Raw genomic sequence first — 16,823 nt, forward strand, 5'->3', positions numbered from 1 at the left:
TGGTGCCGCTGGCCTTGGCCACCTGGGCACACACTGGCTCATGTTCAGCTGCTGTTGTTCAGCACCCCCAGGACCTTTTCCTCTGGGCCATTTTCCAACCACCCTTCCCACAGCCTGCAGTGATGAATGGGGTTTTTGTGGCCAAAGTGAAGGACCCAGCACTTGGTTGTGGTGAGTTTACTGAGAATACACTCGATCCCCTCAGGCAACTTCTTTGTCTGGTTGTATTAATATGTGATCCCACATTTGAAAAACTGGCTGTCTGTGAAACGTAGCACTATTTAAAATTTTTTGAAGCTGTTCTTCAATGTCAGATTTAGAGGACAGATCTTATAGGCTTCTTGTAGAACTTTTGAATTTTAGTTGAGAAGATGGAACAGTAGGTATTTCTATTTTTTTTTATGGTTGCACTTTTTTTTTTTTTTCAGGTAAATAGATAGACCCAGCAGCATTCAAACAATTTATAGACTGGACTAGTATAGGAATTTCTTTGTGGTCCCTGCACTGTTCTGTATAGATGCAAGAGGACAATTTGTTTTTGTATAAATACAGCATCTCAAATGATACATATTGTAAATATATTTGTTTTTTTAAATAGATTTTTGTCATGAAAATAAATACCCATGAAGTTCTCATTTTTTTATATTTCAAAGGCTTTAGTATGTGATAAAAGTGTTTGTTAAACTTGCAGGATTTTTTTTAAAGTCAAAGTAACAAGCTTTGAAGACACTGAAGCTTTTCAGCACTTAATCATCAAAATTTGTAGGGTTACAAATTTTACATCATGAAAGTTCCTCACAGTCTTTAACTGATTTTATTTGCACTGTTGTTCTGCATTTTGCACATCAGATCTCATGATAAGAGTGACCAAGGAACTTGACAAGGGAAGTCTGTTATATTGGACAAAGAAGGGATTTGAACCCAATGCCATTGCTGAATTATGTCTTTATATTCATTATGGATGGTATTTGAGGAAATTCTCTGGTCTGCTGCAGACTGTTATTTCTGAATTAAACTTCTCTGCTTCCTACAGGTACATGACTTGGAGGAGCTCTCAGCTCAAGTCAGTTCCAGCAATACAGGTTTCTTCTTAATTGGCAAATGATTAAACTGAAATGGCCATCAGTAGGCTTCAGACTTAACAGTTGATATTAACAGAACAGATTAAGCTTTTCAGCCAGTTTAGAGGTGCAACAAGGCTGCCATAAGTCAGATTCAGCTGTTTGCACAGCACTTTAATAAGGAAACTGTGATTTTAAAAGCACGAGGCAGTTTTGCATTGCTAAATTTACGAACTTACTGCTATAATGGAAACAGCAGGCATGGACATTTGGCATTATAGGTACATTTTAAGATGATTCTACAGTACCAAATAGATTGCAAAATAATTTCTGACTAAGGAACAAATATCACCCAGTTTACATAAAGAGCAATCTTGCAGACATTTGTTTTTCTTCCATAGAAGTAATGGTAGGACACGTGATATCACTGCTTGATTACATCTTTATGTATGCAAGGAGTTAATTTGGAATTAATACAAACACAGAAGGTTAAAGGCTTTAAATTCTAATAAACAATTATTCTTCTGGACAGTCTGTGTGTGAGCTCTTAAAGGAAATGGGAGCATAGTTTATATTGACAAAGAATGTGAGCAGAACTCCCTGAGAAACTTTTGGGTTGTGCTACGTACTAGTTAAGAAGCAGATGGGAAGGTAGGAGCTGGAGGTGACTGGTCAGTCTTACAGAAATGTAATATTGGAACTGAGTTTAATTTGTTTTATTTTTTCCATAGGCAAGCAAATGTCCACCTGGGACCACCATGTTCAAGGGACATCAAGAGGAAGCGAAAGCCAGCTGCAGCCTCCACGTCTAGCCCAACATCAGGTAACCTGCCAGTGTTTTTGTAGTCATGCCCCTTTGAGCAAAGCACCATAGGCAAAGGTAGCATTACTTTGGTTGAAGCTAATGTAACGTGTGAGAGGGCATATCGTGGTTTTGCATAGCACCAAAAGCTGCCTACTAAACAATTTTTTGGCAATGTAGCAATGTTGAGTTAATATAATTTGCAGTGCTTCGCCTTACTGTGAATAGTAATTTGCTTCTTCATAAGGTGTTATTTCCACTGTCCCAAATGATGCAGTTCTCATGATAGGCAGTTGATCAGTATGCACAGAGTGTTCCTTCAGTATGGGGCTGGCATTAGCTGGTGGCTCTGATGCCCTTTATCAGGGTTTTTGTAGACACTTTCACAGGAGCAAAAATCTGGCAATTTTTGTGACATCATTGGGTGAAACTACTTACTCCTTGTGGGTTGTGTTATTCTTTTGGATGAAAATAGTTTTTTCTTGTTATGGGGATGTAGTCATTAAAATGCTGGTCTATTTTCATGTGGCAGATTTCTGAAAAGTCATTGATTAGTCATCAGAATATGAAAAAGCTTCAATCTGATGAACACAGTGGGTTTTAGGATGTTTCTTTCTGTCCTTTCACCTTACCCTATCTTGAAACTATCCAATGATACATGTTCTTCCAACTAGTTTATTAATAACTCTTCTTGTAATCCAATAACAAGGTAGTGGGTAAGATGATGGAAAAAATAGAGATGTAAAAACAGTGGGGAAGACCAAATAAACTGATGATTAATAGGAGGAAGTTTGTGTTTCTTCCTTGGGCTGGTGGATAGACAGAATAATGAAGTAGGGAAGAAAGCTGAGCTTTCTCTCCAGGCCACTGATCTGGATTGCAAACTGTTGCAAAGGTTCTGTGCTAAAAAAAAAGAAGAGAAAAGAACATTAATTATCTGTTGTTCAGCAAAAGTTTCATCTATTACTGATTATTTATTTAGGTTATTCTTTCCTGGCTTTTGGGTATTCCATTTTGAGATATTTGAACTTCTGTAGTAAAAGGGATAGTATCTGAAACCACAGAATCTTAGCACTGGAATACCAGATTTTCTTGGTATGAGTGCTGATGTCTCACTGTCCCCTGTTACCTGTCCATTTATCCATTATGCAGAATGCATTATGTATAGCATTGCTGGTCACTTTCTGTAAGGAGAGCTTCTGTTTCCATGCCTACATGTTTCAAAGTACTATTTAAGTTATACTTACCTGATGAGGCAAATTTTATAGTGAACCCTTTTTGAAGAGTTGAGAGTGCATCTGAAGTGGAACTTAGCTCTGGAAATAGAACAAGGGTTTGGGAAGCTTTCTTACTATGGATGAGGGAGAGAGGATTGTTATGTATTACAAAATAAGGAAGAAGTGTAGTTTACAGTAGAGTGTGGGCAGCATGCTTACACTGATCATCAAGAGACAAAGTCTGCAGAGTCTTTAAGGGCCAGCAATGGTAAAGATCTCTTCCTGAGATCCTGTTTAGAAATATCCTCAGCCAAGTGAACAGCTGTGGGCAGGGTTTGCTGCAATACTGACTTGTGGAAAGAAACTTTTATGACTGGATAACAGAAGTTGTATCCTAAGTGATGTTCTACTGCAGAGTCCCAATTACAGCTGAAGCACAACCTGGACACATAAGTTGGAAACTTCTGGAATCTGATGTTATTTCTGTCAAAGGAGATTTTGTTATGCAATTACTAATGCCTAAAAAGATACATAGTATTATTCTGCAATAATGTAGAATTAATTGGACACTCTTACGTTTGTTGGATATTGATGAGATAAAGATTTTTCTCCCTTGCCATGCATCTACTCACCCCCATATAAATGCCATATAGTGGGGTTCACATGTGCCTGAGGAGTCATGGCAGTCTCATTTTTTTCACTTCTGAGGCTTTTTATGTTTGTGGTATTTTCCTTCTGCAAAAGGTGAAGCACAGGTAAATCAGAATACAGGCCTGTGCCTGTCATGCAGACACAGAGTGCTGGATTTCTTCACCTTTAAATAGCTCCTTCACTGAGTCCAACTGCTCTCGTCTCACTTGTTGACCAGGTCCTGCTTCAGTGATCTCCTTTTTTGCAACCTGAGTGCCCCGTGGAGGTGAAGGACACAGCCTGAGCTGGCTTCATCAGTCAGCAGAACAAATGGGCTTGCTCTGCCGAACATCGGGCCATCTCGGATTCCACCTCTTTTATAGAGATGAGTGATGAAGAGGGGCTCGTTCCGCTTTGCCGCTGTATTAATACACATCAGGGGCCAGCTCCCGGCACTAAATCACGCTACTGCATACATCTGTTATCGGACTCCTCACCAGTGTGATGAACAAGACTGCAGATAGAGGCTTCCTCGTGTCATTCTTTATAGGATTTTCCTAAAAGAATAAATAGCTCAAATCTCTGCCAACACTATCCCCTGTCATTGTGATGAATTTAGCTTCTTTCTTAAACATGCAGCTACAAATCTTCCCCTGTCGCCTCACTCCCCCCACCATCCACAGAAAGTTTTGAGTTGAATTTGGCTGAAATCAGAAGATGCTAATAAAAGGCAGATGAGATGTGGGTGCTATTTCCCTCCTCAGTGTAGGAATGAGAAAAAGCAGCTAGAGATAATATTTATTTGGGAACCAAGGAACTAAATTTATTCCATGTCTTCTCACATACTTTCGTGACTGTGAGTATTTGTGAGTTCTGGTAAAGTATCTTTTCCTAGAGACCCTTGCATGAACATCAAAAAACTGCATTACTGTAGAAGTGCCTTGGGTCTCTATTGTATTGCTGTAGTATTAAAGTTCTGGTATTAATCCTGCTCTTTGAGGCTAACTGGCCTAAATACCATAATTGAGCTGTTGAGAACAACACAAAGTGGGTAGAAAATTCAGAATTAATTTGCACTTCAGGAAATTACTTTTGTCAAAATTAAGTTGGGCAAACTTATGCAAATATTCAGAGAGAGTGAAAATTAATGTTTTCCACACTACACATTTGAACAGTGTGAGCCCTAAAGCATGAGGCCTTTACCTGATAAGAACAAAAATCTGGCTGGGGTAGTTTGGCCATAGAATAAGAAAATCTGGAGGAAGTTAAGGCTGACTGTACTGGATTAGATCAGAGATTCATCCAACTCAGTGACCAACAGCCAGTGCCTAGGGAGGAAGAAGGTCCATGGTGGTAAAGGTCCTTTGACCTTTCAGTGATCTGAGACTTAGAAGGCATGGATAGTGTCCTTGTGTTTAGTTACTTTTCGTTGCAGTACAGTAGATTTGGAATAATATCCTCAGTGGCACAGTAGAGCTTGTCTAAAACATACTGCATAAAATGTTATTCTCTTGGAAGTTATTCTCTGGTTTGAAATGACTGTCATGTCTGGCTTAATTTGTCAGAATAGGCCACGAGTACAGATGGTTGTGTCATAAATGGTGAACAACTACCAGTCTTTACACTGATGTTTTTAATGTTTGTGTGGTTTAATACTCTATGTATGTAGCAGTGCACACAGTAACTGGCGTCCTAATCAGCTATTACTGTGAGTCCAGGGTAAAAATCTGCATAAATAGATTTTTGTCTGCCTTGGCATGTATTCACACTTAGATTGTAAAAAAGTTGATAGTTAGCAGCCTGTGAAACTGCTTATCAGAGAACAGTCTGATGAGTAATAGCAATTTGGTGAATTTTCCCTCTTCTATTTCTTGCTAATTATTCACTCTTTGCCATGCCCAGAAACAAGAAGCCAGTTTCAGTCCTTTTCTTTTTCTCTTTTTATGGAGAAAGATGGAGAGCCTGAGTGTGGAGGCTGCTAGCAAGGAGTGCATAATGTAGCATTGGTGGTGATTGTGAGTTTAAGGACTGACTTAGTTGTTGGGGTTTTTTTCATGTTTCATATGACCTTCAGAGAGAGGAAGATGATGGGCTGGATGGAAAATTGCAAGGTACTTTTGTCAGCTGTGTTGTAGCTGTATGGGAATGACTCACCGTTTTGGATTTACAAAATCAGCCTTGTTTGGGTTCCAGATCTACTGAATGTGGAACCTCAAGCATTGAACTGACTTTTTAAACTTCAAAGCAATCTGTCCTCTAGTTGAGGCTTGCTGTGGCCTCTTTATCCTTCATCCACTACAGAGCAGCAGATGCAACTTGTAATTAAAACACACAAACAACTATTATCTGTTGTGAGACTACAATGAAGAGATGTATTTTGTATTGAAGTAGTTACTTGTTTAAAAAATTCTGTTTGTCCCAAAGACTCCTGTGGTAATTACTCTTTTTTACCTGGCTCTGTTCTGCTTGTGAGGATTGAGTGATTCAGGATACTGAGAATTGGAGTAAACTCTCATATCTCTAGGTTTTTGGCAATCCTTCTGGAAATTTGGGCAACTGTTGGGTTTAGCTATGGATCTGCAAATCTCTCTGGCTATTATAGCCTGCCCCATTTTGAAGCAGTGGTTGTACTGAGAAAATGAGAATGGATTTCAACCTAGTTTGGCAAGTAGTTTCTTGTCATAATATCCTGATTTACCATTTTGGATGTATGTGGAGGTTCATGGTACTGCCCTTACTGGGTGAAGAGAGGTGTGTTTTCCTCTTTAGAGGAGCTTAGCAACCTGAAATTTGCCACATCTTCAGAGACTTTGAAAGTCTCAAGTAGAGAGTTAATTGAGTCTTTGCAAGGAGTCCAAGTTATTTTAAGATGAATGATTGTGAATTGATTCACTTTAAATATGGGACAGATAAAACCTTTGATTTTCAACAGGAACTCTGACTAAGGGAACTAGTTAGTGGACTGTGAACTTAGAGTTTTGGATGTATGAATCATTAGAGCAAAATTGTTAATGCTATCAAGAACCTCTGTTTCAGAGGAATTTGGATGAAGAACTTTTAGAAATTCAATAAATAATATTCTCATAAATGAAATTTTATGTATATGAGGGGTTTGCCATGAAGTTAGTTGTTCTAACTTTTTTATTTTCCTTTCTTATTGTTCCCCCTTTCCTGCAATTTTATATTCCAGCAACTTTATCTGTCCACATGGATGCAGCAGAATCAGAGCTACCAGCAACACCATCCTTGAGATCCCAGAACTCTGAGTGGACGGGGAAAATACCAGCAGCTGAGAAATCTGCTACTCCTGCCTCCAGTAACTTTTTTAAAATGCCACCAGAGAAGAGCCCTGGATACAGCTGAAAGGAAGCATTGCAACTGTAAAGCATTGCTCGATTTTGGAAGTGTTTGGTTCTGGTGTTTGTCTGCACCAAACATCTTGTTTGGCAGTAGTGGTATCTTCAGTATTGGTGTGTGATATGTGCCATCATCCAGGCTGGTCTGTGTGCCTCACACACCTAAATCATGTTTGTGAATCTATGCTTAAGAAAAGGTAATCAGTGTTGGGACTGCAGTGGCTTTTAGAAATTTTCCTGCTATCACTGTATTTATTATGAATTCATCTCTTTCCCTGATTCCAGCTCATATGTAATGGGTCATGTACAGGTTCTTTTGGGTTTTCAGATCTTTATTCACTCCCGGACATGTTGCTTGTTTGTGTATTTGGCATTTTCAGGGTGAAAGTCCCACTGCCATTCAGGGAGGCAGGAATCTCCATCTGCTTGCTTCCAGACCAGAAGGATTTCTTGGCTGGGGAATGAGGAGGGAAACATGGAATCTGAATCCTGTATTAGCAGAATGTTTTCTGGCCATGTGCTAACAGACTGAAATCATGTTGCTTCTGGCAAAGCAAATATGGTGCTTGTCTATGTAGAAAGTGCCATTAGCTCACTGGCAGCATTATCCATTTGACTTTTTCCTTCTCCCTTGTTCTGAATGTCTTCAGTCTTTATTGTGTATTGCATGCTCATTCCTAAACCTCCTGCTGGATAAGGATTTGGGAGAACTGCTTGGACGCAAATGTGCAAGTTGGTGTCCTGGATAGAAATCTGGAGCCTTGAATATTGTTGCAGTATGGTAGAAGAATATACAAAACATCTGTATCTCAGTGTATAAATTTAAAAATATCTGTTAGTGTTTCTAAAGGATGCTTGTTGAAGTTAACATGCCACTGAACAAAAAAGCTATTTAAAGTGTCACCTGAGTTCAGAGCGTTACAGGTATAGATCAGACTCCTTCTCTATCATGCTTCCTCTTCCTTCAAAAGTATTGTCTGCTATGCCTACTGGAGGTGTCTCCAGCTGCTGATGATTGCACATTACACTGCAGTGTACACTAAAGAGATTCTCTTCATGGAACTTCCACTTGGTCTGCTGTTACCTTCTGTGTTGCAGAATATATGGACAGGGATTTCTTTCCTCTCTGTAATAACTCTGGAGCTTATCTTGGACTGTGTTTTCAGAATATATACCTGTATAGCATGTACCAAGGAACAGGTGGCCTCACAGCTTCTTAAGTTCTTTAAGTCCTATTTCTATGAATAGAACTTTTTGCTTTCCTCATGTGGAGCTTTCAGACAGTACTGTTTAAACTTGTAAAGTCTGTTTTGATTGTGGCAGTGCATCTAGCACTCTTAAGCAGATGGCAAAATTTGTGTGATTTTATTGATTTTGCAGTGTTCTGTTCTCTTATGAATCAAGTGGCTGAGGGACAGATTTGATTGGGGAAATATGAAGCAGTGATTTATTTTAGCTGTGTATTAAAATGGGAAATGGTCATAATATACAGAAAACAAATTGAATGACTTGCTAAATCATGATTGACAGATATAGTTAGTTATGTTACATGCACACTATGTCTGATCCCCTAATACCTACTTATTCTTGGGGAGACATCCAAATTGGATTTATATTTTGCAGTACAAGCAAACTGTCAGATCTGTCTCTGTAAATCCTTCTCAAAACTTTTTTTCTTTTTTTTTTATTTGGGGTAGTACATTTTAGAAGTAATTAGAACGGGGAAACCCTTTTTACCTTAATGAAGGAATAGAGAAGTCAGTTTGGATTACAGGACAAGCTGTAACAGTTTATAAAGGAAGTAGTGTTCCTGTTTTAAAGTTGTCATGGATTTGTCTTATTTGTAGCTGTTTTGAACAATGATGCCTAAGGAGTAACACGGGAAGTTTCAGCACTGGAGGGCCTGTAATCTAAAACATCTGAAGAGAAGGTAAATCTGAAGAGTAGTAGCTTGGCTGTCTAGTACTCATGAATACAGTGAATGGGAAAGGTGATAATGTTCTTCTGACAACTTGCAGATAAAATTTGGGATTTGAAGCCTTGTAATCTAAACTGCATGCTGTTGTAATGATAATGAGTGGTTCCCTAAAAGAGCATTTGTGAAATTGACTGGTTTTGATCTCATGGAGTATCCTCCACAGCCTCTCATGGTTTGAGTCTGTTCAACAGATTTACTCAGATTACTGCCCATTCAGCTTTATGCAATAAATACAATTTATTTTATTTATATACAATTTTAGCCATTGTGTTCCCTTTTAAAAATCAATTGTGATATATCTTGCTACATTCTGCGTATTCTTGAGTATTGTCCAAATAGTTTTTTCTCCTCTGTTATGTCAGGATGCTTTAAAAGCTTTTTCAAGAAAGGTGTTAGGGAATCAAGAGCCTTCATGTCATTGTGGTGGTGGAGGGGTGTGTTGCAATGCTTTATGTGATTTTTCTCTGGGTGCAGGGAAAGAGAATTTATCATATTTTCCTATTGAGGTCAGTAGTAGTGTTATCTGGTTAAGCCCTTACTTAGGTTGTAAGCTCCTAGGAGATATTTCTTGCCTTTAAAGGCAGATTGTACCTGTGGCAGTACTGAAGAGCAGCTGTGGCAGTGTCTTGACAATCCGCACTTCCTGCCATGGCAACTTTCTGGAAGTTCCAGGGGATTCCAATTATTGCAGCTGCCCTGTCTTTTCTATTTCTAGGTTAGAGTCCATTTACAAATCAGTCAGATTCTCAATCAAATTTGATTCTCCTGAGTGGTTGGCAACCTAAATGGATCATGTATCTTGTTGCTCTAGGGTATTTATCAAAATATATCTTCAGACTTCAGTAACTTGATACAGATTGTAGTATCTAGAACATTCTTAGATGAATAAAATAAGTCCATTGTTTTGCCTCTTTTTTTCATCTAAGGCAGATTTCTTAGAACTCACTCTGCTCACACAGTACTCAGTGTGAAGGATACTGCTTCCCATGTGGATTACTTGAGTAGAAAGGAGTAATAACATGCCTTGACTTAGTAGCTATGCTACTGTGAAGATGGTCCAGTGTGTGATTATTGCTTCAGAGATACTCAGCTCACTCGTATTCCACTTTTTGTCCACCAGGACTACCCAGTCTTTTTTCAGTTTGTCTTTCTCCTTGTCCTTATGGGACACTTCAACTTCACAGACAGGACCTGGGAATACCATACTACTGTGACAGGCAAGTATGGGAAATTCCTGAAGTATGTTGAAGATAATTTGTAGTCACAAGTACTCAACCAACTAGGAAAGATCCCCTCCTAAACCTGTTATTTATTAATAAAGAAGGACTTTTGAGAGATATGATGGTAGGTGGCTGCTTTTGCCACAGGATCATGAAATAGGTTATTTTAAAATTTTTGATGTAATGAGGAAAACAGTCAGCAAGGTTCCTACCTTGGAATTCAATAGAGATAACTTTAGGCGACTCAGTGAGCTAGTTACTAGTGTGCTGTTCCTTGAGTCTGGTCAGTTTTTAGGAATCACCTTTTAAAAGCACAAGAGCAGGTGATGTCTCTGTGTTGAAAGTCAAACAAGCCATGCAGAAGACCAGCTTAACAGGGAACTCCTCTTGAATCTCAGGAAGAGAAAGAGATTCTATGATCTCTGGAAGCAAGGTCAAGCTTCCAGAAAAATTACAGAGCTGTAGTTCACATATACAGGGAGAAGATATGAAAGACCAAAACTTAATTAGAGTTGAAACTAGCCAGAACTGTTGTGTCAGGCAAGCAAGGCTTTTTGAAGTACTTAAATAGCAAGAGGAAGTCTAAGGAAAACATTGATATTTGTTATAGATGATCACCTGACAAATTGGAGTGAAGAAAAAGTGGGGGCATTCAGTATTTTTTTTTGCCTTGGTCTCATAATACTGATGGCAGACCTTGGGCTGCTCTGTCTTCTGATTTGGAGGACTGTTACTGTGGGAATAGTGACTTTGTTTGTGTACACGGAGATTGTAAGGGACCAGTTGAATGTTTGTAAGTCTATGAAGCCAGGTGGGATTCATCCCAGAGTACTGAGGGAGCTAGTGGTTGTTGTAGCATGCCCTCTCCCAGTCCCTACCAAAGGTTTTGGGAGTCTGGGAAAGGTCTATGCTGACTAAAATCCACTCAGCATTATTCTAGTTTACAAGAAGGGCATGAAGCGAGACCCAAGAAACACCGACCTGCTACTCTAGCCCAGTACCTGGAAAAAGTGTAGAGGAGATCATACTGGGTGCTAGTGAAAGGCATTTAAAGTCCTTTCAATCATAGAATCATAGAATATCCTGAGTGGGAAGGGACCCAAAGGGATCATCAAGTCCAACCAAGCAGGTCCAGTGGGTGATGTGGTGGTTGGTGGCTGTCTTGGGCATAGTGACTGTGAAATGTTAAAGTTTTCAGTACTGGGTGAAATAAGGAAGGACACCAGCAGAACTTCTACCATGGACTTCCGGTGGGCAGGCTTTGGCCTGTTCAGGAGATTGACAGAATCCCTTGGGAACCAGTCCCGAAGGGCAAAGGAATCTAAGAAGGCTGGATGTGGTTTAAAAAGGAATTCCTAAATATGTTCAGGAGCAGCTCCATCTTCTTAGTCCTTCTTTGGATGCCCTCTAATAGCTTTATAGCTTTCCTATATTGTGGCACCCCAAACTGCACACCGGACTTGAGGTGAGATTGCACCAGTGCAGAGAAGAGTGGGACAATCCCCTCACTCAATTAGATCATGGTGTAATTTTAAAACAGAGCAAGTAATAAATGGCAAGTTGGTGAAAGAGCTGGAAGGCATATCCTGTGGGAAGTGGTGAATTTGGTTTTGTCTTGTTTGAGAGAAGGTGACTGCTCTCTACAGTTTCCTGAGGGAGGGAAGTGGAGAGAGCGGTCTCTGCTCCCTGGTATCCAGTCACAGGGCACATGGGAATGGTTCAGAGCTGTGCCAAGGGAGATTCAGACTAGACATTAGGAAACACTTTTATAGAGGGAGGGTGGTCAAACACTGGAGCAGGCTTCTGAGAGAGATGGTTGATGGCCCAAGCCTGTTGGGGTTTAAGAGACATTTGGACAATGCCCTTACTTTAATTTATGTTCAGTCCTGAAATGGTCAGTCAGTTGCACTCATTACTAATTTTAGGTCCCTTCCAATTGAACTACTCTATTTTAATTGTTAACTTCATGATGTTTCTGTCTTTTCATTCTCCAATCTGTCCAAGTCCCTTTTGGTGGTATCCCCACCCTGCAGCATATCAGTGGCTCCCTTCCTCAACATGCCATTATTTCTGATCTTGTTGAGAGTATGTTCTGTCTTTTTCCACCGGGTCACTAATGATCTCTGAAAACTATCAATGCCTGTATTTCCTTCCAAGGCATGCTTTTCATAAGTAGCCATCATGCAGATTTCAAACCATTGATGGCTTAACCTCGACAGCTTTTCTCTGATCTTTCTTACTGGGTGCTGTCCAGTCCATAGCTCCCCATGTGGCTGTAAGGGTGCTGTGAGAGACTGCATCAAAGGGCTTACTGAAGTCAATGGAGACATCATTCGCTGCCCTCTGTGCATCCTCAGAGCCTATCATTCCATCATAGAAGACAGGTTCATAGGCTTGATTTTCCATCATTTAGTCCTAGTCACCTCTTTGTCCTTTGGGTGCCTAGAAATGGCTTCCTAAGGTTGGTTCATGAAGCTGCAGGGGACTGAGGTAGGGCTGACTAGCCTGTCACTCCACCAGTACTCTTTCCTGTATTTTTAGAAAGGTGATGTATAGATACATACCCCTTCTTGTCTCCGGGGACCTCATGCAATTGCAACAGTTTTTCATCGATGGCAGTGACCAATCTCAAAATGACATACTTCTGTGTATAGGGAGAAGATGGACACTCAGTGAAAGAGAAATCAAAAGCTGAGAGAAGCATGTTTTCTAGTTGTTCTTTGCATGTTGCCAGTAGTTCCAGTGAGCTCTAGTCAGGATTAATGCCCAGTTTGGTAAGTACTGGAGAAGACTGAAGTAAAAGAATGTAGTTTCTGTCGTGATGGATTTATGATTTTAAGGTACAGTAACAAGTGGAGAAAGCAGCAAAACAGGAGCTGGAGAGAAACTTGTTAGAGGCTGGGACTAGTGCTACTGAATGATAGATTAGCTTTGTGATTGTGGTATGCAGAGGTGTGTCTTGCCAGCATAATTCTTGAATAATGACATTGAGTAGGTTAGTGCTGTCCTTCAAACTGCAGATGCTCTTGCTGTTATTTTTTGGATGTTGTGGAGACCTGCTTAGTGGGCAGAGGATGAGAAGGGAAATTGTAGGAAGGGCAACAAGAAGCATGATGGAGTGTCTCTTTTACTGTAACCCCTTCTGTTCTGAAGAAGGAAGATGCTACAAAAAATAGTATGTGTGCCTAGATATTGAAAAGAAATTTTGTGAATTGGATAACAACTTTGCTTTTTTGTCTTGAGGAACACTTTGTCACCAGAGAATTCTTCAGTAAAGCAAAAGTGAAGGATGCTACATTTGTTCAGAAAATGTATTTTAATGGTCTGTTAGGAGACTATCAAAGAAAGATGAACTTTTGTTCTCATTGTGATACTTCATTTCTGTGTTTTTGTTTCCTGTATTCTGTTCTAGTTTGTGTTTTGTGATTGCGACATCTTTTTGTACCATCAAATGCAGGAAAAATACAGTGATGCTTCTTAAAGCACGAAGCTTAAGGGGACACTTGCTATACAGGAGGTAAAACAAAATAATCCTAGGCTATTAACTTTACCCAGTACAAGGCTTGAACTCGGCACAGAGGACATAATGGCTTCATCATACCAAAGCATCTCTTTTTTAAGAGAGTGAATAGTGCCACAGGTAAGTGCAGGGAGACTAAACTGGCAGCAGAGCCTGGAGACCCACATGTGGTTGGGCCTCAGTCACATCACATCTAATACAGATTTACATTGTAGAGACAGAAGGAACTTTCAACATCGTTCTCAATTTTACTGTGGTGAGAATGCCTTCCCGTGCAAACACGGCTGTCACTGTGAGTCCAGTGGGCTGAAAAGATGTGCTCACTGGCATACTATGTAAAGAGAATTCTTGTACCAGCTTAAAGAATTGGTAAAACTGGAAAATGGAGTGGTACAGCCTGTTGTATCAGAGAAAGATGCAAAATATATATATATATATATATACTTGCAGTATTCAAGAAAAGTATTGTTGAGCCCTGTGAGTTATCAGCTAGAGTATTCAATGTCCTAAAGCAGAGATGCCAGTATGATGAGGATGTCCAGGGTTTTACAAAGCTGCCCTCTTGTCCTTGTAAACTCTGAAGGAAATGGGATGAACAGCATGAAAAATGCTGTGTCAGACCAAAGGTCTACTTGTCTTGGTAGTCTGTCTCTCACAGTGACCTGGTTTGCCTACCTGGGGGTTACTGTAAAGATAAAGCAATAATATAGTGATACTTTTTTAAAGTGTTCTCTTAGCCCAGTGTCCCGCCTCAAAAAGATGTACAAACTTTCTTTGAGGCTGGAAAAAACATTTTTAAACTTTTGGTTATAGCATTTATCCTGCAATGGGATTTAAATATATTTTTACAAGGACACATCCTGATGATGAAAACGTCAAGTAAGGATTAGCATATCTTTGTTTGTAATCAGTTTTCTTATTAATTACTGTCTTTATAAGTAAATAGTGTCTTCTCTTGGAGTATTCTTTTTCCTAATATCAACATCCTGACATTGTGTCTTACCATGCTTTTTTTTCAGCAAGGTTGAAAAGTCTTGTTCTTTCTTTACAATGAGGCTTTTTTGACATATATTTTTTATGTCCAGTCAACAAGTCCTATGTAATCCATTAACCCATATATATAATTTTTCATAAGCTTCATACTGTAAAACTTGTCATTTAACATTTAATTGTGCTCCTGCATGAAAATCCCCAGTATTCCACATCCATATGCATTCAATTCTAGTGTCTATACCTAAAGTATTCTTCAGAGTAACTGTTAAGAGTCACTTATGATACTCCTCACAGAGTGTTCTAATACTGCTATTCAGGCTTCATGGACTCATATAGCCAAATGTGCTGCTAGTGTTTGCTGCCCAAATGCTGCTGTAACACTGCTGTAGGAGGTGGCATTCAGGCAGCTGAACCTAAAGTTCTTACCACTGCTTTTCAATGTACAAGGTCCTAGAAAGTAAGAATTATTTTTTTAATTCAAAAATGTATTGCATTTCCTTTAGCAGTATTATAGTGCAATTTTGTTCCAATCATATTTGTAGTTTGCAATACTTAAGAGTTCAGTCTTATCAGAAGAAGATCAGAGGTGTCACGCCTGTATGGTAGAAAACCCTCTATGACTTTGGAAATTCTAAGTAATAAAGCATCTTTTGTCTTGTAAATGGGCATATAAATGAACTTCCACCTAAAGACTAGGCTGTCTAGATTGGTGCATGTTAGATGTCATTGCTGGAGGCATTTCTAAGAGGGCTGGTCTGGCCTGACCAGAGTCCTTGGGCACTTCTGAAGTCCTTGAATTTTCTCTCAGGTTTTGACAACACCAGATAGTGAGCCAAAGCTACCATCAGTTGCATTTTAGCTTCCTCCTGCTGTCAAACAGGAGATAGTTCACAAAAAGGTCTACTCAAAGTCTGTGAAGAGCTGCCTTGTGCATGTCCCAAATATTTTATAAGGTCATAAGATTTAGCTGTTTGATAGGGGTTGGACTCTGGATTCTTGGGACTCTGTTTTAAGGGTAACATGTAAATAAGAAAGATTCCTGCTTGTATTCTTCTGTTTTAAATAAGATGTGTATTCTCTGAATGAGGCTCTTGCAGAATCTCTGTTCTGATTATAGAAACTGGAAATAAATCAATATATGAAAGAAGTGTTTTATCTGATATAAAGCGAACTGAGTTGAGAGTGGGGGAAGAGAGGTTTTGCTGACATCTGACTAGATTTACAGTATTGGGCTCTCCATTAATCTGCATGCTTCCTTGACCGTTTCCGTAAGTATAAAGTATAAACTGTAATCTGAAGGTCTGTAGGGAGTTACTATGCTTTTCTTGCTTTGAATTGCAAACCCGAGTGAAGGATTTGAGGTAATTTATCATGTCCGTTCTTTGGAGGTTTTTTGGTAATGATTTTGTTTCCCAGTTTGTCAGGACATTGTCTCTAAACAAGTGAGATGCTCCCTGTTTTGAATTTGAAACAATTTCAGCGTTTCTTAAATAGCCTTTCATTTCTAAGCCACTGCTTCAGATCTGCCTAGTCCCAAATGGGATGTCATTTAAATGAGTAGGTCAGTTTCAATTGATAGTTTAATGGATATCAATTCATTTTGCCAGCACTAACATTCTTTTAAGATAGGTTGGCATCATTCTTTTTTACCATGATAACAGTGACTTCAAAGATCAAATGAACAGAGGACTTCTAATTTTCTTTTGGCTATGCTTGTGTCCCAGTATGCTATGCATGTTTGTGGTAGGAGCAACACAGGAATCCCTTTACCTTAATTGTTCCAATGAATAAACTGTAAAAATTAGAATGCAAGTGGACTAAATGTTTTTAAACAAAATGATCAAGATCCTTTGGAAATGGCTTCAAGTTTTTAACACCATTTTGGGAGTAGAGGGTTGTCCAATTTTTAAAAGTGATTATTTTCCTCTCTCATCTACAAGTTGCACCTGTGAGAATTGTGAAATGTTCCCTGGGAAATATGCTGACTTTATAAGTAGTTGGAACAAGGAGCAATAGATTGTCTTATGGGAAGGACTCAGATTTGGC

The 16,823-nt window shown here is 39.3% G+C and overlaps 1 protein-coding gene across 14 annotated transcripts in view; it reads left to right on the forward strand.

Annotated features, from left to right (window-relative positions):
- GPATCH2L (G-patch domain containing 2 like) overlaps positions 1-15,921 on the forward strand; it is a 40,453-nt gene extending 24,532 nt beyond the window's left edge. For 11 of the 14 annotated variants that reach the window (XM_039705619.1, XM_039705609.1, XM_039705612.1 and 8 more), the window contains 2 exons: positions 1,793-1,884; positions 6,901-15,921. In XM_039705619.1, coding sequence (XP_039561553.1) covers positions 1,793-1,884; positions 6,901-7,073 — 265 coding nt within the window. In that variant the 3' untranslated portion in view covers positions 7,074-15,921. Of the gene's footprint in view, positions 1-1,792; positions 1,885-3,948; positions 6,853-6,900 lie in introns of those variants that run through there. The other 3 variants (XM_039705621.1, XM_039705623.1, XM_039705620.1) reach the window with 3 other exon arrangements.
- Positions 15,922-16,823: the final 902 nt, after the last annotated feature.

This window comes from Passer montanus, unplaced genomic scaffold (genome assembly GCF_014805655.1).
Source record: "Passer montanus isolate IOZ18808 unplaced genomic scaffold, ASM1480565v1 scaffold18, whole genome shotgun sequence".
NCBI classification, from domain to species: Eukaryota; Metazoa; Chordata; class Aves; order Passeriformes; family Passeridae; genus Passer; species Passer montanus.